At 39.0% G+C, this 27,006-nt stretch overlaps 1 protein-coding gene across 1 annotated transcript in view; it reads right to left on the bottom strand.

Moving 5' to 3' along the window:
- LOC102078004 (deleted in malignant brain tumors 1 protein) overlaps nt 1-26,324 on the bottom strand; it is a 46,049-nt gene extending 19,725 nt beyond the window's left edge. Inside the window, exons 1-5 of the mRNA XM_025900445.1 lie at nt 26,303-26,324; nt 19,264-19,407; nt 17,801-18,103; nt 17,122-17,436; nt 15,758-15,922 (exon numbers count right to left, since the gene is read on the bottom strand). Coding sequence (XP_025756230.1) covers nt 15,758-15,922; nt 17,122-17,436; nt 17,801-18,103; nt 19,264-19,407; nt 26,303-26,324 — 949 coding nt within the window. The remainder of the gene's footprint in view (nt 1-15,757; nt 15,923-17,121; nt 17,437-17,800; nt 18,104-19,263; nt 19,408-26,302) is intronic.
- Nucleotides 26,325-27,006: the final 682 nt, after the last annotated feature.

Here is a 27,006-nt window from a genome sequence, read left to right as displayed (position 1 = left end):
TGATCTGTTCAGGGCGGGTCTGACATCATCCCTGTAAAATCTGGTACTGATCAGATTGGATTTCATTGAGTTACACTAATTTGTTTCTTCATGGCGAGACCTCAATGTTCGCCATGCTGCTGGGGTCACACCCTTCAGCGAAAACTCACAGTTTTCTCTGTAACCCAAGACCAACTCCTTAAGGCTTTCCTGGAGAAATTTGAGGCTGCAGATGTCACCCATTACAATACTGTACCCCAAAGTGTAAAACATGACATTTCCTGTTCCCACTAGGTGGCGCTGTCCCTGATGTCAAATATGGCAGTTGAAATATGTTCAGGGGTGGAGCCTTATCATATGTGTCCACTTTGGTCAAGGTCGGACAATGTATGACAGAACGAGAGGCAATAAGATTTTCATGGCGAGTCATCGAAATTCGCCGTGGCGCCACGGCCTCACCGTATCCCGAAAACTCAAAAGCTCCGCAATTTAACATGGCCCAGGTGTGTAGTTGACACTGACCAAATATGAAGCTTGTACGATGAAATTCCAATGAGGAGTTCGCAAAAGTTCGAGGCATGGAAATGGCAAAATTAGAGCCAAAATGTCACCTTCACTTCCAAATGGCGGACTTCCTGTTGGGTTTAGGACATGGCCATAATAGACTTTTATGTGCGTCTCCGAACGTTAGATATGTGTTCCGAGTTTATACATGTAGGTCATACCCATCTCGGGGCTCGCGTTTCTCATTTTTCTAGGTGGCGCTACTGAGCCAATTTTCCCTGGACATGTCTACGGACATTAAAATACGTAAATTTTCACCAGACCTGACGCGTGTGCAAAATTTCATGAGTTTTTGAGCATGTTTAGGCCCTCAAAAGGGCCGATTCATTTGCCGAAATAATAATAATAATAATATAATAATAATAATAATAATATAAGAAGAAGAAGAAGAGAAGAAGAAGAAGAAGAAACAGAGCAGATACAATAGGGCCTTCGCACTTTTGTGCTCGGGCCCTAATAATAATAATAATAATAATAAGAAACAGAGCAGATACAATAGGGCCTTCGCACTTTTGTGCTCGGGCCCTAAATATGAAATAACAAATAACTTTCATACTGTATTAAAAGCAGTAAATACAAAATGTGTTTTAGATAGATTAAATAGACTGAGAGTAGGAGCCTGTCTGATGTGTAGGGTAGATTATTCCACAGCTTAGGCACCACAACTGCAAATGCTCGATCGCCTCTATGAACCAGCCTCGACCTTGGTATGGCTAAAAGCAAAAGATCATTTGATCTAAGAGATCTAGAGGGTGAATAAGGTGCAAGAGGTCAACAAATACCCAGGAGCCTGTCCATTCAGGGCTTTGTAAGTCAACTAATTTTAAAATTAATTCTGAAATGAACAGGAGCGGTGAAGAGAGGCGAGCACCGGAAATGTGTTCGGGTCTTTTAGTACGTGTCAGAAGACGAGCTGCAGCATTTGGACCAACTGCAATCTTGCCAGGCAGAAGCCTCAACTTCATTTTTCCAGACAGCACTGGTGACAGTGAGGCCTATTTAAGATAAACTCACCTCTTCCTCACTTTGTGCATAGAGGGAGACACCTCACTCATGTTATCAGAGAACAGGGTTACAGAGTTGAGTAACCTTGAGTTCTCTTTCAATATTTGTTTCAGTGTCTTACTATGGAGATATGCAGTCTCCTGTATTGCCAGATAAGCTCATCTGAAAGTCTGACTGCATCTTAGTACCACACTTAGGAGTGTGGGCTAGAGATGGTGCAATGACATCCAGCCTGTAGAACCTTGCATAGGTCAAAAGTGAAACCCAACTTGCTGCTGCACATATTTCCTCGACACCACAAAAGAAGGCCCATAAGGTTGCCATCCCTCTAGCAGAATGAGCACGACGCTTCATTGGGGTACAGACTAGTGCTGGAACACTCCAACTCCATAAAGACATGACTATACAAAGTTCTCACTTACACACACACACACACACACACACACACACACAGCTGAGTGGCCGGTGTGTTAGTGGAAGGACCCAAGAGCAGGAAAACACAAAGGACTGAACTGGGTTTTAACAAAAGCAAGCTGTGTATTTAGGCTAATGAAAAACATAAAAGCAAAGGCAAAGGTTAACAGAGGCAAAACTGGGGAAAGCCAGGCATAGCTTATTAAAACTCTTATTGTAACTGTAAACATGAACATGAATCAGAACCTGACAAAACTGAGAATTGAGACGACATAAGAGCCATGAACAAGAGGCGAGGAAAACAGAAAACCTGACAATGAATAAAGAGAGACAGAGCACTTAAATACAGAGAAGGGTAATGAGGGAAATGGAAACACCTGGGGGAACATACCTGACACACATGAACATAACGGCACAGAGGAAGCAAAACTAAACGCACTCAACATGGAAACACAAGACTTTGAAATAAAAGAGGAAAATGGGGAGACAAACTGAAACAGGCAAGATTGACATGAGACACGGAGAGAGGGAGAGGGAAACTGAACCACAGAGGAAATGAGAAGGAGGGAACGAGACATGACGGAAACATACATGGATACATGTGAAAAAACAGTATACATGGAATGAACACCTGGAGGGGGAACGAGGGAACAGAAAAGGGACACATGCACATAAACACACAGAAGGACACACAGAGAGAGACACAAGGGGAACCTACATAGACAAGGAGATAACACATGACAAGCAGGAAAAGACTCATAAACAAGGAAACATGGATGATAACATAAAGTAGACTAAACTCAACTACGACAAACTAATAATACTAGCAGAATAACAAAATACAAAATAACTCAACATGCTGGGTCACAGACCCATCCCCATGACACACACGTGCGAGAGTTATCCAGATACAGTCACGCAACAGCTTTTCTAAAGAGTTATGCTAAAAAAGGTTTACAAATGATAATTAACAGACATATTTCTCTCTAGATTACAGCTGCTTGGACAATATGTTACTGAAAACTGTTCATGATCATAAAAAGTATCTCACCTGAACAGATGACACCAGCATCCTCACCATGCTCACAGGGGTGTGTCCCAAATCCTCTCTGCTGGCAATCAGTTAGGGAACTTTCACTTCCTGAACAGGACACACGATCAAGCCAGATTTGTCCTGTTCCTTCACCAAAGTAAGCTGCTCGAGTGGCATCTAGTGCCGGTCCACAGTCTAACTGTCTGCAGACCACCTCAGCATCATTTAGGTCCCAGCCATCATCACAGACTGTTCCCCAGCTGTTGTTGTGATAGATTTCCACTCTCCCATAGCAAAGAGTTCCCTCAGAATTATCAGGATCAATTAATCTTATCTGAGCATCTAACAAAAGAAAGAACAGATTATGAGAACAGATGTGGTTTAGTTTTTAAATCCTTAAAATCAAGAAGCAAGAGGTAAACGAGCTAACTTAGTTATTCTGATCCTCCAAACATACATTTCTGAGTAAACCATTAACAATTCAAATAAGGAAATGCAGTGGGTGTAGCTATTGTGATGCTTCATAGTATGAAATGCCAGTGCACCTTCTGCTCCAGATACAACAGTGTCCTTGTTTTTCCCAGGTGTAACAAAGAACTCAGTCAACTTACTAGATGAATTTTCACCTCACGCAGCCTTTTTATGTTTTTCTGTGTGCATGTAAGCAACAAGATCTCGAGACATATTAATTGTTTACTAAAATAGTTTACAGTCTTTTATAATTAACTAATCTGCTTTTGAGACGTGCTCAGAATTATTCAATAAAATTTATGAGTATTGAGACTTTTGAGTAAAACCAAGTTGTGATTCAGTTCAGTTCGTAAGTCAGTGTGTGCCCCGAGTCCAGCAGGAAGGGAACGTAAATTTCCTGTGCTTCTTGCACTATATTTTCATTGCTGATCAAATAGAGTTGTTAATGTGGGCCAGTACTATTTCTGTCTATTTGCTTGTAGACTTTTTTCAACCTCAATCAGGGATTTTAATAGAAGCACAAGACTTTTTAGACATTAAAGTCAAAGTCAAAGTCAAAGTCAACTTTATTTGTCAATTCTGCCATATGTACAGGACATACAGAGAATAGAAATTTCGTTACTCTCAAACCCTAGATGAACATTTAAATATAAGAGAGTGATTAAAAATGCAAGTAAAATAATTAAAATAATTTAAAAAAGTAAAATTTGAATAAATACAGTACAATTTTACATATACCAAAAAAGCTATACAATATACCATATACAATATTCAGGTAACGGTAAATGACATTGAGTGTAAACCAGGCAAGGTAGTGCAAATAGGCAAATAGTGCAATGGAGATTTGGTAATGTACGGTAGGAGATAGTGTAACAACAAAGTCTTATGAGGTAGTGGCAGTCCAATGCTCCACAAGGTGACTAATAACTGGTGCAGGCCAGTGAGTGAGACAGAGAGTGTGTGTGTGTGTGTGTGTGTGTGTGACAGAGTTCAGTGAGACTGTGGAGGAGAGAGGGGAGAGGGGGCAGAATCGGGAGGGAGTTAAGCTTCCTGACAGCCTGATGGATGAAGCTGTCCTTCAGTCTGCTGGTCCTGGCCTGGAGACTCCGCAGTCTCCTCCCTGACGGCAGCAGCTTGAAGAAGCTTTGCATTGGGTGCGTGGGATCAGCCGCTATGCAGAGGGCTTTTTTAGTGAGACGGGTGCTGTAAATGTCCTGGAGGGAGGGGAGAGAGACACCAATGATCCTCTCTGCAGCTCTCACTATGCGTTGGAGGTTCTATGACAGGACGCATTGCAGGCTCCAAACCACACAGTGATGCAGCTCGACAGGATGCTCTCGATGGTGCCTCTGTAGAAAGTGTACATGATGGGGGCTGGTGCTCCTGCTCTTCTTAGTTTGCGGAGAAAGAAGAGACGCTGCTGTGATTTCTTGGCCAGTGCTGTGGTGTTGTACGTCCAGGAGAGATCCTCTGTGATGTGCACACCCAAGAACTTAGTGCTGCTCACTCTCTCCACAGACACTCCGTCAATGGTCAGAGGAGCATGTTGGGTGTGCATTCTCCTGAAGTCCACAACAATCTCCTTCGTCTTCTCCACATTCAGAGAGAGATTGTTGTCAACACACCACGTGGCCAGGCGTCTCACCTCACTTCTGTAGTTGGTCTCATCCCTGTTGCTAATGAGACCCACCACCGTTGTGTCGTCCGCAAACTTGATGAAGAGGTTGGAGCTGTATGATGGAGTGCAGTCATGGGTCAGCAGCGTGAAGAGGAGGGGGCTCAGCACACATCCCTGCAGGGCCCCCGTGTTTAAAATGATGGTGCTGGATGTATTACTGCCGACCCGTACTACTTGAGGTCTTCCGGTGAGGAAATCCAACAGCCAGTTGCACAGAGAGGTGTTAAGCCCCAACTGGACCAGTTTTTGAGTGAGCTGTTGGGGGATTATAGTGTTGAATGCTGAACTGAAATCTATGAACAGCATTCGAACATATGAGTCTATTTTGTCCAGGTGTGTGAGTGCTAAGTGGAGTGCAGTGGAGATAGCATCATCGGTTGAGCGGTTGGGCCGATACGCAAACTGGAAGGGATCCAGAGAGGGGGGCAGGACAGTCTTGATGTGTTGCATGACTAGTCGTTTGAAGCACTTCATCAGGATGGGAGTAAGTGCAACAGGACGGTAGTCATTAAAGCAGGAGGGAGATGACTTTTTTGGAACCGGAATGATTGTGGTGGCTTTAAAACATGTGGGGACGACAGCCTGGATAAGTGATATATTGAAGATGTCTGTGAAGACATCAGTGAGTTCTACTGCACAGTCTCTCAGTACACGACCAGGAATGTTGTCAGGACCCGGAGCTTTACGTGCATTGATCCTGCTGAGGGATCTCCTCACGCTGTCCGGGGACAGAGTCATCACCTGGTCGCCAGGAGGGGGTGGGGTCTTCTGTGCAGTGGTGCTGTTTTGGGCTTCAAAGCGAGCAAAGAAAGTGTTCAGCTCGTTCAGCAGGGGGATAGTGCTATCACAGGTCTGTGGTGGGGTCTTGTAATCTGTGATGGTCTGAATGCCCCGCCACAGGCTCCGTGAGTCTCTGCTGTCTTTGAAGTGATGAGATATTTTCCTGGAGTACTGTCTCTTAGCCTCTCTGATACCACGGGAAAGGTTGGCCCTAGCTGTCCTCAGGCTCGCCTCGTCTCCATCTCTGAAGGCAGCATTCCGAGCTTTCAGCAGCCTGTAGACCTCTCCTGTCATCCATGGTTTTTGATTTGCCCGGACAGTTATGGTTTTCGTGACTGTTACATCCTCAATACACTTATTGATGTAGGCAGTAACAGTCTCTGTGTACTCCTGGAGGTCAGTGGTGTTGTTATAGGTGGCAGCCTGCTTAAACATGTTCCAGTCTGTGATGGTAAAACAGTCCTGTAAAGCCTCTGAAGACCCTTCTGGCCACACTCGTATCCGCTTACGAACCGGTTTGGTGACTTTAACGAGCGGTCTGTACGCAGGCATTAGCATGACAGTGACATGGTCTGAGGCGCCGAGGTAGGGGAGGGGAAAAGCTTTGTAAGCTCCTCTCCGGGTGGTGTAAACAAAGTCCAGTGTGTTATTTCCCCTTGTTGGAAAGTCTATGTGTTGTTGTATTTTTGGAAACACGCACTTTAAGTCTGCATGATTGAAATCCCCATCATTGTGTTGTACTTCATATACTTTATAAATTACCAGTATAACACTGTTAAGGTCACATACAGATAAGACTGACAATGCTTGATGTTGATAATGTTCCCACATAGATGTCTCAGTGTGGACGGGAGGCCAAACGAGAGAAAACGATGTATTTTCAAACGAAAACGCATTATTGTGGACGTAGCCTAAACCTGATGTTGCAAAAAAACCACAAAACAAAACAAAAAATCCAAATTCAACAAAAAAACAATATTTAATTTCCAGTGAGGGAAAAAAAACCTCATTCACAATCAGAGCAGCAGGGACAACAGTACACACATGACATCTGCAAAACTAAAGCTAAAGCTCACGTTTATTAGCTTATTACTACACCACGCTAGCACAAAAAGTGTCAACTATTAAGACATTAAACCAGCTCTTCACTCTGTGATGTTGAAAGGAGAGTAGGCTTCTTAACAAATTGAATGACTGAGGTGATATTTCTACCTTTTTCATTTTTAAGCTACCTGCACAATAGTTGGTGTTTAGTACACATGCTTCTTTGGATTCCCTGAACCCATATAGACCTGTTTCTCTTTCTATCAGCATATTCAATTATGACCTGCTGGTGTCAGGGGGTGTTTTGAAACAGAGAGTTAAGCATGTCAAAGATTTTCAAACATTAGATTTGTCAAAGCCTTGGTGTTTCTGCAAAAACCATAAAAACCTTTTGAAACTTTTTGGGCTACACAAAAATGACCAAGTTACTAGTTTTACAAAATATGATTTTATTAAATTAAATATGGATTAAAGGTACAATATTGATTATTTTGTAAAAAGAAACCCCCCCCCCATTAAATTTCAGTTATTTTACAATACTGTTCAGGGGACAGCTGTAAGAATATTGCAGCTTATTTATATATGCAATGCCATGCAAATGTACCATCATTAGACATTGGATTGATCTGCGTATGTTTGCTCTTTAAGTTCTTTAATAAAGTTACAAGTTTCAATCCTGAGTCACTTTTTAACAGTGGTGAGATTAAACCTCTTGCCTACATTTCTGTGAGCTTATCTTTTATTATAAAATCAGTTAAAGGCTTCAGGCGATGGAGGTGTTCAATCTTAACCTCAGTTTTTACCTTCTTCAGAATATCTGATGTTCTGATATAAGTAATCTGGTGCCCTAATTATTTTTTTCCACTTTTAGTTTTTAGTTTTGCATTATACTAAAGTTAAAAATTATGTGGAAAATCAGCTGATAGATTCTGAAACGACAATTTATTCTTTTAGAAGTCTGTATATATTGTTCCTGCAAGATTTACTTTGGGGGCCAGCAATCTAGTTTTATTTTACAAGTTTAAAGACATCTTTCTTTGTAGAACATGAATTCTGCAGATTGCAATTGTATCTATTCCTTTAATAAGTTACACGTTTGCTTTCTCTGCATCTAAGCAAAAATATTTTATTTGTATCAGAAAAAGGTTCATATGTTATTATCAAAAGTAATTTTAAAATATTCACTGGGCAGGTTTATGTGGGTTTATATTCTCAACCTTCCTTTAACTGTTACAGTAAAGGGAAAAAATAGGTGAACAACAACCAGATGCTCATTTCAGGCACAGAAATGCTCAAAATTAGAGAAATAGAATAGAACAGAATAAATCTAATCAAAATAATTATACATACAAAAAGCACTACATTTATCATAATCGCAGAATTATATATGTTGAACTGACCAATGAGATCATGGATATAACATTTTACAAAATGGGTGTAAAGGCATGAACCTGTGTTTTAATATGAAAAAGGTACGTGCTTTTCATAAAGCTATCCCCGCCCCGACAAATATATAATTTTTTCGTATATCGTTTTTTTTCTTTTATTCTTTGTTAGAGTAAAAAGTAGTAGTTTCTCCCCAAATTGTGATAAAATATATTTATTCAATTTATTTACATTAGGTGGATATTAGAAAACATTTGCATGTAAAACGTGACTGACCTGCAGCAGCTGAAGATCCAGACAGATGAAAGACTGTAGAAAAAAAAAATATAACTCATTATGTGGAAAAAAGTGAGCACTGATTAGAGTCTCTATTTGTATACCAGTTTAAGAATATCTGAAAAATATGAAATGCATCTCACTGATGGCCAAGTAGAAGACGTTTCTCCACTGTCTCCACATGGCTGAGACACAGAATCTGTGTAAAATGAGTCATCAGTGACAGAAACTTAAGTCAATATATTTGGTCCATGCAAAAGCTTCACATTATATTTTTTCCCTTCTTAAACCTCATTTTTAGATAAAATTTTTTTTACATCTGTAATGTCGCTGTTGGTGCAGATTATTTAATATAATCATTTTAGATTTGTTCTGTAATTAACAGCAACTCTGAGCAGTGTCATATGACCTTTTATTTAAACAAGCACAAAGCAAATTAAAGAAAAAAGTATCATTTGGTGTCTGCATGAAATGATGTGATGTTCATAAACTGTTCTTTTATGTCTAGAATTTTTCAAATAAACAATTTTTTTACACAGCAGGTATTTTTACGGTTCCTAAACTTGTACACATACAACTTGTCTATATGGTATGTTGTTTTTAAAGGCTTTTAATTTGCATGAACATGACACAAGCAGTTAACAGCTGAAGTTTAATTTTATAGTCATCCAGATGGAATAAAAATAAATTACTACTCTTACCAGTTCTGTAATCCACAGCAGTTAGAAAGTGAAGAGTATTGCTTGCTAGTTGCGGTTCTCTGGAGACGTGTGAAGGCTGCAGGTAGATTTTCCACATGCAGTCTCAAGCAGATGTGATGTCGTATGCTGAGAAACCACAGCTATGTAAATTAAGACACTGGATTGATATTTGTGCTCTAATGCTACAAAATAACCACAGGAACCTCAGTGTTTTCTGACATTTTCTCACACTGAAAACACTTCAAATTGCACCATGAAACTCTCAATCTCCAAGTCCCTCAGAACATACTGTTTGTCCTTGAAACAGGGAAATATATTTTCCCCAACAACATTTTCACATATAAGACATCTGAATACAAGCTACAGAAAAAGTTGCTTGGATCACTGTGAAACTTACACAGCAAACATGATGACCACAGGATTTTTAAAAGCATGACAGAAGCATGAGGTGCACTCATTAAGCTTTTGGATATGCCCAAAAATCTAATTGGAGAATGTGTAATCATAATGACAATGCCTCAGGACTTTACAAGAGAAAGCTATGCTGACAGCTTTGGGGGGGTCAAACTTTACACATGTCCAACAACATATAATACTCAAAAAATCATCAAGTCACCCGATTTTGTGCAATATATTGGTTAAAGAATTTATTGTGCAATTTATTCAATTTATTCAGGTTTTTCCTGTTTCTGAGAAAAGCAAAACATGGTTTCCAGGTTACCTACTGTTAAAAGGGAATTTTTCCTTCCCACTGTCACCAAGTGCTTACTCTTAGTGGGTCATCTGATTGTCCAAATGACCCACCATTTACTGTAAATGGTAAACAGACTGGTTTGTATATAGCGCTTTTCTACTCTGATCACAACAGGATGTTTAAATTTTCTGCTCTACCTGACCACTCAAAGCGCTTTATACAACTTGTTCATTCATCCAATCACACAAGCTTTTCTAGGTTTTCAGTGCTATCTAACTAGCATTCATAAACATTCACACTCCAAAGGATGCATCAGAGAGCAAACTGGGGTTAGTATCTTGCCCAAGGCATGCAGCTTATGTCTTTCCTCAGTGCTGCTGGTACAGCTGTGTTAGAGCACCATCCAGACCTTACCTATGGTGATTAAGTCAAGATGGACACATAAAATAATAAGCAGAAATATGCACAACTTTCCAAGTTTAAGTTTACAAAAAAATAGTTTTCATGCATGCATGAAACACATCAGCAGTTTTGCAACATTTGGTCGGTGGTTTTAGACACCTTTTTTTTTAGCTGTCATCAACAAGTACCACTGAGACTGGAACAAACTGTTAGTGGTTAAAAACTCTCAGGTTGACGTGTGAAGTGTTTAGTTCCTCTTCATGTGCAGTACCCACATAATATGTCTCTTTATCTCTGCTGATGTAACTTCTGCTGTGAATCTTTTTATTTCATTGCACTAATCTTTGCAAACAGAGAAGAACAATTTTGAGTTTGAGCTGGACATATTAACGTTGTCCTTGTCCTCAAAATTTCAAATATTCTGCAGCAGATTGCAGAATCACAGTAAAGCATACTGGGATATGGTTATGACATTTGACACAATCATTTGCAATCATGGCAAATGCAATCATTTTAAGACCTTAAAACACTGAGCTGTCCTCACCACTGACACTATGGAGAGTTTAAAAGTATTTGACTCATAAAAATCAGACCATACCTGATTTAAAGTTCGCCCAGATTACTGTCACCTGTAAAGTTTCTCTAAATCAGCGGTGCCAAATGCAGGATGTGACAACTGGTAGAAGTTTAAGGATTTTTGGAGGGAAGTTAAAAAATTGTGCAACCAGGAAACGAAGTAAAATTTGCAGAGGTCAGTATCCAATTGTAATTGGGGAGGATGGGTGGGCAACAAAGACATAGATAGCACCGATAATGCTGGCTGACACACTGAGGAGGAAAAAGAAGAGATACAAGTTAAGTATTAGGCAGGAAAGTTACATCAGCATGAGGAAACAGAGGAAAAGGCGAATCAGTGTCATTTTTTTTAACATACTAATGCCAAGTGTACCAAATAATAATAAAATAATATAAATTCCCCGCTCGCCCCTGCGGGGCCTCTATCCTTCAAGCTTGGGTCCTCTACCAGAGGCCTGGGAGCTTGAGGGTCCTGCACAGTATCTTAGCTGTTCCTAGGACTGTGCTCTTCTGGACAGAGATCTCGGATGTTGTTCCTGTGATTTGCTGGAGCCACTCGCCTCGCTTGGGAGTCACTGCAACGAGTGCTCCTATAACACTGGGACCACAGTTACCATCACCCTCCACATCTTCTCGAGCTCTTCTCTGAGCCCTTGGTGCTTCTGCAGCTTCTCATGTTCCTTGTTCCTGATGTTGCTGTCATGTCACTACATCTATCACTACGGCCGTCTTCTTCTTCTTGTCTACAACTACTATGTCTGGTTGGTTAGACATAGTAGTTTCCATCTGTATATAGAGAGAAAGAAATAACAGATTCAAAAAAACTTCTGTAAAACAAGGACAACATTTTCATTTTCAGAACAGTCTTTGCTGAACCTTTTTCATAGTGGCATCAGCATGAGGCTCAAAACACAGTTTGTGCTCCAGAACAACCCCTCAATACTCTCCTCAATCTCAATATCAGCAGCTTTAATGATAGCAGGTGATGAACTATACGAAGACTTCCTGAAATCAATAATCATGTCTTTTGCTTTTTACACATTTAATGAAAGGAAGGACTCATCACACCAAGCTACAAAATCTTCTACAACCTAAAAAACAGACTAACAATCTGGGTGTAATCAGCAAACTTCAGGATGTATTTGTTAGTGAAGTTACTGTGACGCTCATTCGTATAGAGAATGAACAGAAGGGGTGAGAGACAGCAACCCTGTGGACTGCCTTGCGTGTGTAAGTAATTGTTTGTGAGTATGAATAACTCCAGGTAAACCTCGCAACCAGCAATAAAAATAAAGGTTAAAAAATCTCCATCTCGGCAAAAACCTCATGATGCAATGAAAGTGAAACTTGCTGACATTTCACACTCCAACCTTGAGGTTTTTATCACTCACAGTTTGAGCCTTCGTACCACATGGTGCTTATGCCTTACAAAAAAGGTGTTAAAACCACTCTCTGACCATCACTCCATCTTCCCTCCTCCATCCGGGCTTGGGTGTGCACCACCCCCCACCCTCTTCTCATATACACCCTCATAGACACATGACTGTGATGGCTAGCCAGGTGGGGAGACAGCTGGAGTGATTACACCAAGGCAAAGCTGCAGACTCTGATTGCATCAGTTCCAGGTGCCTGAAGTCCTGTGCTGCTCAGATGTCTGGCATTCTGCAACATCTCCTCAATCTGAGTTTGATACAGGAAAAGGTACAGCATAGTGCCAGTACCAAAGAAAGCTTCAGACCTTTTTCCTTGATGTTACATGTAATGAACCTGCTAGAGAGACTTGGTTGGCTTCGCTTGCAGGTGAAACATTCTCCCAACATACTTCGGTTTGCTTACCGGCCTGTTATGGGGTCGGTTGATGCTGTTATCTACCTGTTGCAGCATACTCACTTTCACCTGAATGGTAACAGTGGCATTGAAAGAGTTATGTAGTTTTGATTTTTCCACTGTTTTTAATATCATCCACTTCTGCAGAGTGAGAAGCTGCTCAGGATGGGTCTCACCACTTCTACTGTTGCCTGGATGGTCTGTAAGAAGTTACCTCCTGAATATTGGCAAGACAAAAGAGATGTGGGTGGTCTTCTGGAGGACAAAAACAGCGACTGGGCCCACGAGCATCACGGGTGAGGAGGTTGAAACAAATAATAGCTACGTGTACTTGGGCATTCACCTGGATGACAGACTGAACTGGAGGACCAACGGTGATGCTGTGTACAAAAAGGGCAGACTCTATTTTCCAAGGAAGCTCAGATCATTTAATGTGTGCAGCGAGATGTTGGAGATCTTCTACTGCGCGTCCTTGAGCCTTGATTCCTTCCTGTTAAAAGGGAGTTTTTCCTTCTCACTGTTGCCAAGTGCTTCCTCATAGGTGGCCGTCTAAATGTTGGGGTTTTCTCTGTATTATCTTAGGGTCTTTAATTTACAATATAACACCTTGAAGCAACTGTTGTTGTAAGTTGGTGCAATATAAATATATTTAAATTAATTTGAAAAATCAGTCGCCCAACTGATTTATTCGGGCAATTTGTTTATGACACCAATTAGTTCAAAGTGTGAAATGCAAATAAAAACATTTTATAGCAGTGGCAGTGAGAGAGCTCAAAGTGCAACAGGGAAATACAGGAAGTACAAAAGAATATGTTGTTAGATGGGAACATGATGTGAGAAATTTCACTGATCCGAAACTATGTCAGAATTATTCAGCACAATACAGCCACATGTTGGATCAGCGGTTGACCTTGATTTCTTTCCTTTGCAGATGGAAAGATGGAAAATAAACTCACTCAGACTATATATAACTATATATATTTTACAAGTTTGTCAATCATGTAAAAGACAAATATAAAATATTTTACTGAAATCCACTTTTTCAGTAAAATTTTTCAATTATCTTATGAGCTTAAACGAATGTGAAAGGTATGGTTTGTCTTTGTACATGTATGGATTCCACTTTTCTGTTTAAATAAATGTTAAAATTTTCAACAGCTATTTTAGCTCCTGTTCTGCCTGGTAATCTTTGGGTTTCAGGTGGGATGCATTTATAAATCAAATCTTCTTTCTGAGCTACAGTTTCTTTGTAGCCAATCAAAATGTGGGGAAATGTATTAATATGTGGGGTGAAGGTTGAACCAGGACATAAGGTCCCCAGTCACACTAGTGCAGCTGAAATGAGTTTTTGAGAACAGTAAATAATGAATGATTTTTGAAAGCAAAAATAATCTTTTAATGAAAACAAAGTATCAAAACCTCAAAAACAGGACATGAAGAACAGAGTACTCGATGACAGACTTATCAGGTGAATGTTAATAGAGAGAGATATAGCTTTAGAGCAGATGCAAAGTTTTCTGAATACAGAAAATATCAGCTAAAAAATAATTCATTGTTACTAATAAATATAGTACAGTTTATTTCGTTTTCCTGAATTTTATCTTTGTAAAGCAGTAGCAGTTATAAGATACCCTTATCTCTTTCACACTGACTTCCTGTGTCTCTGCTGGCAGTAGTTCTCAAAATAGACATTTGACAGTAACATCAGTGCTTACAAAGTGACTGCTATCTTTCAGTTTTAGGTTTTTTTTTTTTTTACAGCCAAACACAATTTTTTTTTCAGGTTTTTCAGGGGTATAAATGTAAAAGTTGCAATAGATTGCATATGGAAGAGACAAAAGGAATCATACAGTATGCACATGAGCCTTAACATGCCTCAAGATTTCACTGAAGATGAAGATTTATATAAGAAACACACATTTGAATCAATTTTTTAAAATTATTTTCACTGCATTCTTCACCTTGTTGTGTGCTCTGTAGTAGAACCTTGTCAATAAAAACCAAATTCAGCAATTCTTCTTCTTTTTCCTATTGTATTTATCAATCTGTGAGAAATAACATTTGGGAGAAAGCCTCTCCAGCTGTGTGTGTGTGTGTGTGTGTGTGTGTGTGTGTGTGTGTGTGTGTGTGTGTGTGTGTGTGTAGGACTCTATTCTATCTCTTCTGCTCTTTCCTCCTCAGTGTGAACTTCTTCAGCTCTGGAAACATCCGTCTCAGCGTTCTCTTTTCTGGCTGGTTTCTGCTGTCTGCTGTCTATTTCAATTGGAAATATAATATTGGTTTATGAAATTTGCAAATCATTGCATTCTGTTTGTAGTTAGATTTTACTTAGCAGCCCAACATTTTTGGAAATGTGTTGTACTTGTTTCTCCATAGCTATTGTCTATTACAGCTCACTCAGGAAAACTCCTGCAAGGATGAATATTTTCATGGTTTGCAGATAATATAGTCACATGAATATGATTGAGATGCGCGAATTCACATCGCGTGCATTTTTATTTGTTGGTCCTGTCACTTTATCACTGTAATATAAACAATGGTACATTTTATTGCCAGTAACAGAGAGGTTAGCAGAGTCACTTGTGGAGATGCTGGAGCCGTGTGAATATTCACACTGGTACAATCCATCCTTGTCAAAATCTACTTGGAGGATCTTGAATGTAGCAGAGTTGGTAGTTGATGGTTTTGTCTGACTCAATGAGCCTGAAATCTGCCTCAGAGTAAATTCTCCTTGTAGAAGCTGTTGGCTTTGAGGTGATATTGAACAAGTGATGCTGACATCACTTCTCCATTTTACTTTATTAGCAGGAATCATGGAGATTCTGGGCTTTGGCAGGATCACTGAGGAAACAGCAGTCATGGAGAAAGGATGGCAAAAAATTTTCCTTATTATATTAATAATTTTAATTAATATGAAAAATTCTCACCTGAGCAGACAACACCAGCATCCTGACTGTGTGTACAGTCATGTGTCCCAAATCCTCTGTGCTGACACTCAGTCAGAGATCTCTCACTTCCTGAACAGGACACATCACCAAGCCAGATGGATCCACTTCCCTCACCAAAGCTGGCTGATACAGCAGCCCAGCTCTCTGCAAACCACCTCAGCATCATTTATGTCCCAGTTATCATGACAGACTGTTCCCCAAGTGTTGTTGTAAAAGATTTCGACTCTTCCAGAGCACAAAGTGCTTCCAGATAATCTGACTGACACACCTAGGCACAGTGAACATAATAAAATAAACAACAAGACAAAACATTTTGATGAAATCAGTGTTATTTAGTGTGGAATTAATTCATGACTACACTCATTTGCTCACTCTGCATGCTGAGCTGCTCACTGATCATAAAAAAATACTAAAGACCAGTTTTATTTATATATGTGATACCCACTGTGATCACATTTATGTCAATTATTTTATGTTTAAGCAATTTTATTTTCAATGTATTTGATGTTGTTTGTAAATGCCCTAAATTAACTCTCTTTAACAGGAGACCTGGTAACTAGTCCGGGATGTTCATTTTTGTACCAGTAGGTGGCAGTGTGGGACCATGGTTCGGCCTGTTGTTAGCAGTCAGAAGCGCATGCTCGCGCAGTTTGCGTGAGTATTCAGGAATGACAAGCCATGTCTCTGTCTGATTATTTCTTTCATGCTTGCAGGACACATTTATAGCTGTCTACAGGTGCTGCCACTCAGTACCTGTAACATATACTTTATAATAAGTTCACATTTCAGTGTTGAATGTTATTATAAGATTAGATAAAATATTATTGTTTTGACAGTTCACACTCATGTTGTTGCTGCTTTCCAGCAGTTTGTTTGCCAGATACTTTGTCATGGTCCTGGGCTTTTGTCCCAGTGTTTTGAGTTGTGATCATGTATTCGTATTCTTAGCTTTGTATTCTTGTTGGGTTTTTTTTTTTTCTCATTTTTTAAATTTACAAAGGAAAAAACAAAAAGAAACTCAGAATTGCAACTTGGAAGCAAAGCAAATTAACTTGGTACAAAAGTTGGACTGCTAAATCATAAGTGTCACAAGAAAAGCTTTAAGTTTCATGAAGGAAGTTTTCTTTTTGCTTAGCAAAAACATGGGAGAAACCCACGCAAGATTTTGACAAAGAAAAATGTGATGAAGCTACTTTTCTGCTAAACATGTGAGAAACACTGAAATATACCTCTTCACACAAATGCAGTATGAGACACACACCATAAGATGATGAAATGATTGCAAAACTGTAAAAATTTTCTAATATGTTCATTATGTCTTTATAATGATTATTTCTTTTTACCTGAACAGATGACACCAGCATCCTTACTGTGTGTACAGCTGTGTCTCCCAAATCCTCTGTGCTGACACTCATTCAGAGATCTCTCACTTCCTGAACAGGACACATCATCCAGCCAGATTTCTCCTGTTCCTTCACTAAAGTGAGCAGATCGAGTGGCATTCAGGGCTGTTCCACAGTTTAACTCTCTGCAGACCACCTCAGCATCATTTATGTCCCAGTTATGATCACAGACTGTTCCCCATCTTTTCTTGTAGGCGATTTCGACTCTTCCAGAGCATTGAGTGGACCCAGAACCAGCTAATCTGATGGCTACACCTGAACACATAGAATATGCCTTTTAAATAAAAGCTGTCATGTTTATTGCTGGTTTACGGCAGCACCTATTTGACAATCTTTGTTAGTCATTTCTGTACAAGATTTAATCATCTGAAGTTCACTCAGACTCACAGTTGGAGATACAACTGACAAGACCCACATTTTTGTTTCACCAGGATGATGAACAACATATTTCTCTGTGGATTACAGCTGCAGAGCATTTCATTGCTGAATATGACACAATATACTTAGTATAAGAACTAATTTCCACTGCTTACCTATAAGTTTGGCACAAAACACACATTGACACATCTAAACTGAGTGGCTGATAAAACAATGTGTGAAGGACCAATGAGAGCTGTACCTGAGCATATGACACCAGCATCTTTATGGTGTCTACAGCTGCTCCCGAATTCTCCAAGCTGACACTGGGTTATAGATCTTTCATTTCCCAAACAGGCCACATCATCAAACCAGACTGGTCCACTTCCTTCACCAAAATGAGCCTCTTTAGGAGCTGCCAGAGCTGTCCCATAGACTAACTGTCTGCAGACCACCTGAGCATCATTTATGTCCCAGCCATCATCACAGACTGTTCCCCAGCTGTTGTTGTGATAGATTTCAACTCTTCCAGAGGACGGGGACTGAGACCCAGCTAATCTGATTCCTAAACACAAAATACGGGAAACTGAAACTTGATTATGATTGTAAAGTTTAGTGTTATTTAATGAAGGCAACAATTTTTAACATCCTTCCTCTCTGTCTCTTCCTCACTCTGTTGTGGGGACGGCTGTCCCATCTCCTCTTCTTCTCCAAAGGTAATGCTAGCAACAGCAGCCTGCTGTGACTGTGACTGTGTCATGGGTTGCTGGGGCAAGCCGTGTGTGAATTATTTAGGACCCAAGATGCGGCAGCTCTGGTGCAAGTGAGTTTATTAACCAAAAGTGAATACAACAGAGATGACGAGGGTGAACATGAAACTAAGAAAACCTAAACTGGGAAAAACTAACAGAAACTAACCAGAAACAGAGATGCAGGGAGGCGCGGGGAAATACACAGAATGATGGATGGCGAGACGCAGACCATAACATACCAAATAAGCAGACGAACCAGCAACAAGCAGGAGAACACACAGGGCTTAAATACACAGAGCAGTAATCAAGGGATGGGAGACAGGAGGGAAACACACCTGGGAGAAATCACAACTGACGAGGCGGGGAAACGTAAACTGAACACATTGAGATCAGACACGGACCTTCAAAGTAAAACAGGAAAGAGACACACGCAAAGACACAGACTCAGAAACGCAAACTAAACACAGAGACCTTACTACACAAAAAGGGATACACAGGCAGGGATGACACCAAACAGAGGGAACACAACTAAACCCTGGGAAACCAAAACACAACTGTCATAATACATAAAACTATCAAAAGTAAAAGTACAACAACCAAAAACACTGGGTCACTGACCCAGGACCATGACAGAGTGCTTGTTACTAGTTGTTGCTGATACTACTGTTGACGTTGCAGCAGCAGCCCTGACAGTTAACATGTCCATCAATTTGACACATTTTTCTGCATCTATTTCTTTTTTCTCTTTCTCGTGTAACTTTTCAGATCCACCATTTCACTTTTCTTTGTCCATCATCAACTACATCTGCCACACTAAACTCTGTTCTACAAAGTGCATGACAACACAGGGTAAGTAGGGGAGGGGCTGGTTGCTGGTTGGTTAATGAAAATTAAATAATGGGCTACTGTTAGTGGTTGTAAGGTGCGCAGCGGCCTTTAAGTCGTATTTTACATGATCCAAAGAACATCTCACCTGAACAGATGACACCAGCATCCTGATGATGTCCACAGTTGTGCGTCCCAAATCCTCTGTGCTGACACTCGGTTAGAGAACTTTCACTTCCTGAACAGGCCACATCATCAAGCCAGATGTCTCCTGTTCCTTCACCAAACTGAGCTGATCGAGTGGCTTATAGTGCCGGTCCACAGTCTAACTGCCTGCAGACCACCTCAGCATCATTTATGCCCCATCCATAATCACAGACTGTTCCTCAGCTGTTGTTGTGATAGATTTCCACTCTTCCAGAGCACTGAGTTGACTCAGACTCAAGTGGGTTGACTAATCTTGTTTGAACATCTAACAAGAGAAATAAGTAGTTTTTTATTACTCAAAGTCAAAGAAGAAATATAAGAAAAAAAAATGAAAGGCCAAATTGAATGAGGAAAGGGAATCCAGTTGATTAAAAAAACAAAAAAACTTATTGTGTCTTCTTAAATTTCTTAATAACAATTTTTCTTTCAGATGTTTTTAAAGAAGTTATTCTTGAGTTTACTTTTTTCTTTAAATCTCTTTTTCCTTTTGCTTTAACTAGTAAAATATGAAATTATAATGTAGAAACACTTTAAAAAAATAGTATAATTGTTTTTTTCACCATCAGAATTTTCAATAAAAATTGGTTTATAAATTATTCTGCTTAGGTAGACATTAATTTGTTTTTACAAATACATAATATTATCATAAAATTAATTATTATTTTGTTACGTTTCTATGTCTTTTGTCAGGACAACATCTAGATCAAAAGTGTTGATTGGGTTCAATTGCATTGTTAGAGAAGCCGATTGAGGGACAAATAATAGAATAAATGTTGTTGAGAGTGTTGTTTTCAGCATCAACATTGATGGTAAAATCACCTATTATAATTATTTTATCTGAACTGAGCACTAAATCAGTTTAAAAAGTCTGATAAAAGAGGTAAGTGAATGATAGAGGACAAAAAAATCTGATTTTGAATGAATTTTTTTGAGTTTTCTAATTGGGGTGTACAAGTCAAGCCTTTAAATGAATTAAACTCTGTCAGTGTCTGTAGTTGATGAGAAAGATTAGACCTGTCCTTTGAGGATTCAGACAGTTAGTATAACTCATAGGTGTTGATTTTTTTTTTTTAACTAACATTAATTCTAGTGTAACCAGGTCTTGTTGAGAATAAATCAATACAGTCTGTTGATCAATTATTAAATCCTTTACTAATAGGGAGCAAATGCTTAATAGTCCACAATAAACTGTTTTACTTTTTGGTTCAGTTAAGGATGCTGTATTTTTATTTCTTTGTGAATTTTTGGTTTAGTTTTAGTTGAAGCAGACACAGTATCTGTGGGGATGTCAGGAGGAGAGAAGCTGTAGAGCTGGGGGGGGGGGGGGGGGGGGTATGATAAATTTGGCCAGATTTCTAGAAATGACAAGTATCATTATTACTAAAAGAGGTGGAGGGATAGGTAAACATTTGGCACACTGAGCAGGAAAGTGCATTAGAGACAGATGAAGAAGTGATGCTGCTAGTGATTCCAACAAGCTGCACAGATTAATCTGCAGAAAAACACCATGTTGCACAGCAACAGGAAAAGGAAGTGACTGCAATTAATTAATCCAGTCTGTAAGTCTGACGTCATTAGCCATTTCTGGGTCCAAACTCTGCTCCAGGTCCCAAAGTCAAATAAGTTAAACACTTTTTTTCTTCTCTCAACAGGTGATCCAGGTGATTTTCTTTTTTTTAAAGTGCTGTTTCTTACTGTCCTTCGTCCCCTGTTTTTCTTTCCCTCTTTCTTTCTTTCTTTCTCCCTTTCCTATTCCCCCAGTCATATCTGTCCCGTCTGTAACAACTGAAAATAAAATAAAATAAATAAATAATAATAATAACAAAGGTCAATCAAATGGACCAATACGGCAAGGCCGTGATCCACTTGGTAAAGTAAATCCGTTGGGCATCTTTCTTGGCCTTCAGACAACAATTCTGATGGCTAAAGAACCAAACGGGACAGGCAAAAACCCCCAAAACAAAACAAAAAACAACAACAACAAAAACATCAAATTCTCTTGCAAAACAGATTCCTCTGAACTGTAGACCACTATCAGTGGTAGAAAATAGGGGATTAGAAAATGTGCTACAGTTAGCGTCAGGTGATCCAACTTTCCAACTGCTGTGCCGAAAGACTATTTCAAGTAAAATTCATCAGTTTTATGACATTGAAAAGCAAGCAAAAATAGATGCATTACAGACAGCCCTGCTAATATGGAGGAACTACACCAGTAGCAAACAAGACTGGGGCAACAGAAAGAGCCACTCATACAGGATGTTTCCACACGGCGGAATTCAACGCTGGATATGGTTTCTCATCTACTGAAGAATCAACGGGTTCTTTTTGCTGCTTTAGACAAACAAACCACAAGCTAGTCATTTTAACTCCACCAGAGCTGATAAAAAGCCAAAACCTGGCAACTGTCCTTGAGCCATGCAGGTAAATAAAACTATTTGTTACTGTTTCTTCAAAAAGCTCTATAGTTGACAGTTATTGTGTAGATTAATAATTACTTCCTTGAACTGTCTACTACAGGTTTGTGCCTGAGCTTCTTGGAGGTGAGACATATGTCTCATGTTCAGTGGTTTTACCTGCTTTCTGCCACCTGCACCTTTCTGCCACCTTTGAACCAGCCTTGAGGCCCTGCTGCAGGAACAGTGTAAAAAGCCATTACAAAGGAGCCAGCAAAGACAAAGAGCCTCCTCCTCTCTTCATCGTCTTCAGACTTTGATTCAGATGGGGACGCTCTGTGTAACAGCGCCCTGAGTTTATCAGAGCAGAATCCACCATCAGCGAGAAAGACTGCCTGCTACAGTGGTGGTCCAGTCGAGCAGTTTGTCCTGGCCTGCAAGTATTTGATTAGTCCTTCCACTTCTATGTGAGACACTTGCAGGTCACATAGTAACAAAAAAGAGAGCTGCCTTGAGCTCTGAAAATGTGAACAGGATAGTTTGTGTAAGTAACTGGCTGAAAGAGATGGACAGTAAATAAGCATGGAGGTATTGTGAGTCCAATGGGTTTGTTATTTTTTGCACTAAAATGTTCGATGAGCACACTGTTTTAGCCTAATGTACAAAATAATTTTGGCTAAGGTTACTCAGAGTTTAAAGGTGAAGCTGGTCAAATAACCTTTTATGTTTCTGCCTTAATTTTTTAAGAAGAAAAAATGCACTTTATGTTGAAATTTTTATTATTATTTAAAGACAATACCATTTTGAAAATGTACTTAAAGTACTTAAAATAGCACTTTATTTTTAAGTCTGCCCAATTTTGGCCTGGGATATTATTTTTGTTTCTCTGTTTGAATTGAAATTCATTTTATTATTTTTTTTCCCCAGAAATTAAAAGACCTTGAGTTTAAAATATTCATGTCCATGTCTATGATTTGATTCTGTGGCCCACTATAACCCTTTTAAATTAAAAAAACATTTGCGCTTTGGGGCAAATTTTCTTGTGTGATTAAATGCGATTAATCAAGATTAATTGAGATTAATCAATTACAAAGTCTCTAATTAATAAATTTTTTAAATTGAGTCCCACCCCTAATTATTATATAGTATTTAATTTTTAAAAGATGAAATAGTAAGAAGCAACACGTGTTTCGAACAGAAACGAGGGGTTTAGTGCAGACACTATTTGGTGCAACATCTATAGCAATTAACTTTATCATAAGAAAAGATGTAGTAAGGAAATTGACTTTATGCAGAGAGGACATTGCAGATAGGACACTTGCAACAGGGCTGTGTATAATTTTCATAATTTTTGAAAAGGAGGACACTATTACCAAATAGCCAGCAACAAGGGAAACATTTGCAGGAGGAAGAGGGCAATTTATAGTTTGAACCAGCTGACAGAGGGTACCAGGAGTTTACAAGACCAATCAATGTTTACTTTCAGATAAGCATCGTAAAAGCACGGACATTCTAAAATTAATGTTGCAAAAACAACATTTCTCTCAGCAGATTCATTTGCAGTATGATTTGTTGGTGTCAAAGGATATTTTGAAAAGGTGAGTTACACATGTTAAAGTTGTTCAGAAATTAGACTCCTCACAGCTGTGGTGTTTCTGTGAAAACTCTAAAAGCTTATCTGAACATCTTTAAAGGCTACACAAAAATTAGGCATATTATCAGGATTAGTGTTGTATAACAGGTTTTGTTATTTAAAAAATTACAGTGCTATCAAATGTCTTGCTTACTGTTATCATCAACTTTCATCTTCTGTGTCACAATTTCAGAATTTCAGATTGTAGAATTTTTCAGGGGCCCCATTTGTCAGAATATCGCCATTTTTACCTTATCAAATGTTTTTTTCAATCAATTACTTCAGTAAATTAATTTGTTCTGGAAGCCACCACATTGATCTGGGTACTATTTTATATCTAAGTATAAATGCAAGGCATTTACCTTGTATTTTAGATAATTGCATTGCAGAATAGTTAGTATCCAGTTTTTTGTTTTTTTTTTTAAAGTTACAACAGTGGTGAGACCTTACTGGTACACTCTGTCCCACCCTTAACCACTTTGATGCCCTACACAATAGTATGTTAAGCTGACTATTCATGGATGTTCATGGATATAACATCCTTAAATACTCATATTGTATTTACTCATTTAATACTATTCACATGTGGATAGTACTTACAGAAAACTGTGCATGTGAAAAGACTGACCTGCAACAGCTGAAGATGCAAACAGATAAGGGACTGTAGAAAAGACAAAAAAGTCATTATGCTAAAAGTAGTTTTTATAAGTTTTAATACGTTTTTCTTGTTTCTAACTTGGATACAATAAATAACAGGAAATGTTTAAGAAACTTTAATTGGCTGTTAGTATACCAAAGACAGAAAATAATTAAATGATATAAAATGCATCTCACCATGCATCTCAACAGTCTCAAACAGTTCTGATAGCGCAAAAAGCTAAACCACAGTTACTCAGATGAACACATTGATATTTGTGCTACACTGTTAAAAAAACATGACTGCTGACTTAAAGCTTCTTTCTCCACTCAGGCCCTCATGACCATCTGTTCCTGTTTTTGCCTTTCCTGATGAAGATAAAGCAAGAAACTATCTTTTCTCAACAATATTTTCACATATAAAACATCTGAATATAATCTACAAAGAAGGCGTTTGGAGCATTGGAAAGCACGAGCAACAAACATGATGACCAACTGAACATTTAACATATCTAAAAGCGCAGCACAAGGTCCAATCAATTCTGTTTCTTAAGTTACCTAAAAATCTTCTTGAACTGTGTTAGTGTGATCAAAAACTGCTGGTACACACCAGAGCTAAGTTTGTGTAAAAGTTTTTCCTGAAAAGACGCACCAACAGAATACTCATGTTGGCAGCCTTGGGGTTTCAAACTCTTGGCATATGTACAACAAAAAGTAATAATTAACAAATCTTCCATTAACACTTCTGGCCTGATTTTGTGCAGTTTATTGCTTTAAAATGTATTTTGCAATTTATGCAGGTAAAAATGTTAAGGTCAAAATGCTCATTGTGACAATATTAATATGTACACTTGCTCTTCTCTGTCTGCCAAGACTAGTGCAAAGAAACCCAAAGGCTCACAGCAGAAATTGCATCAACAGAGAGGAAGAGATATGCTATGGGGGAAAAGCACACGAAGAGGAACGAAACACTTTACACGCCAACCTCAAAATTTTTAACCACAGAGTTTTTTTAAGCCAAAGTGGTAGATGTCTAAAACCACTGAATGTTGCAAAACTGCTGATGCATTGCATCAAACATTACATCAGAAAGCCAAATGTCCAATTACAGGGCAATTATATTTTGGGCAGAGTTATAATTTTTTAAACTTTTAAACTGCATTTTCTTATTTCAACTTTGGTGACTTAGAACCTTAAAGTTTAGCAGCACAACACATTGTTTACTTTTTCCACCAAACATTTCTTTCAGCCATCTGTTTTTATCCGTGCAATATGTGACTAATTTTTATTCAATAACCACAAAGTAGACGAATACAAGATTAAATATTTTATTTATCAAAGATACATGATTCCACATACAATGGACAAAGTTTCTATAAAAACTACACACAGTGTAAGAAAAACTGATTTAAAAAGAAAAGCATAGCAAGCACGAACAAAATCTGACACACTTTCAAAGGATAAGAATAAAAGTTTAAAAAAATATGTTCTTTCATGATCACATTACGTGTGTCACTTAAAAGCATTACAAACAGTTTTAGATAACTTAAACACATTTAGTTTTTCCACAGTGGCTGTATGCCTCTTCCAAAACGTTGTGCTTTTCACCATCAGACACAATAACTCACGATTATTTAAGACCTGATATCAAATGTCCGTTGCTTCTTCACAATCATTTGTGTCTGCTGCTCTCCTCGGGTGTGCTGGATGTTAAAACTGGCTCTTTGTCAGTTCTTTAAAAAATATCTTAAAGAGCGATGTTTTCAGTGGAAAAACACCTGAATGTGATGAGGGGCCCAGCAACACTGAGTTGCGGGGCAGCTGGTAAGGATGTGTATTTCTGGAGAGTCTGCAAAGTCTGCAAAGCTGTCTTGGTTGATTTCAAAAACTCTGCACGCTTCACTCGTCAGGAGGCCATTACTTTGACTCATTGGTCAGATCAAAACCATCTCCCAGTGTTTCAGTGGCTGAAGCAAGAGCCTGCCTCTCTGAAATGACTTTATTGACGGGTCTGGGAGGAGTTCGTGATTTTGTGGCTCGGGGGTTACAGTCAGGGGGCTATTTCCAGTAGGTGAAGGTCAGACAGGTGAGAACTTCCGGTCACTCTGGGTCGCTGGGGTTGAGCGGGGGGGGGGGGGTGTCATAGCCCCCAAGTTAAACCCTGGCTCCTTTGTTCTGTCACTGGTCAAGCGAGAGCCTGCCTTTCTGAAATTGCTTCTTTGATCAGTGTTTTTTTGTCATTGGTAAAAGCTAGGGTCACCTCTATTCTATATACTTTTATTGCTAGATTGGGGAGGAGCTCCCTCTCGGGGTCTCACCGTGAGCCAGAGAGATTGCCATGTGTGAAGAAACATCTGCCTCTCAGGGATCCTCGCTTCGGTACGACTGTCTCACGCTGAGGTGGAACGTTTGTAAGTTTAACTTTGATTCTTATTTTCCTTATTTGAATTAAACAAACGCAAATAAAATGTAATAAAGCTTTCTATCAGGCCATGAAGCCCCCAACTCTTGCCATCCTCACTGTTACAAAAGCACTGGTTTAACTAAGAATTTTATTTAACACATTTTCACCACACACACACACACACACACACACACACACACACACACACACACACCAAAAACAGTTGTCTAAAAAGGCAGCAAACTCAAACTATCTCAAAGAACCTATTTATCATCCTAGTCTATCACCATATTTTCATGATCATATTTTTTTAGATTATTGATTATTACCGAGTTATGATATATCATATTTTTATGATATTCACAAAATGTATAAGGGCCATTAATTTGTATTACTTCATTTATTACTTCAAACAATTGCCCCCTGATTTTGTGAAATTTATTCAGGTTTTTCCTTTTTTGGAGAAAAGCTTCCTACTGTCACCGAGTACTTGCTCATAGTGGGTCATCTGATTGTTGGGGTTTTTTGTCTGTATTATTGTATGTTTCTAACCTTACAATATAAAGCCATGTGAGGCGACGGTTGCTGTGATTTGACTTGAACTGAACTGAATTTTCA

The sequence above is a fragment of the Oreochromis niloticus genome, linkage group LG18 (genome assembly GCF_001858045.2).
Source record: "Oreochromis niloticus isolate F11D_XX linkage group LG18, O_niloticus_UMD_NMBU, whole genome shotgun sequence".
Lineage (NCBI taxonomy): Eukaryota > Metazoa > Chordata > Actinopteri > Cichliformes > Cichlidae > Oreochromis > Oreochromis niloticus.
The sequence above is the reverse complement of the archived record's forward strand: the minus strand, read 5'-3'. Positions and strand labels throughout refer to the sequence as shown.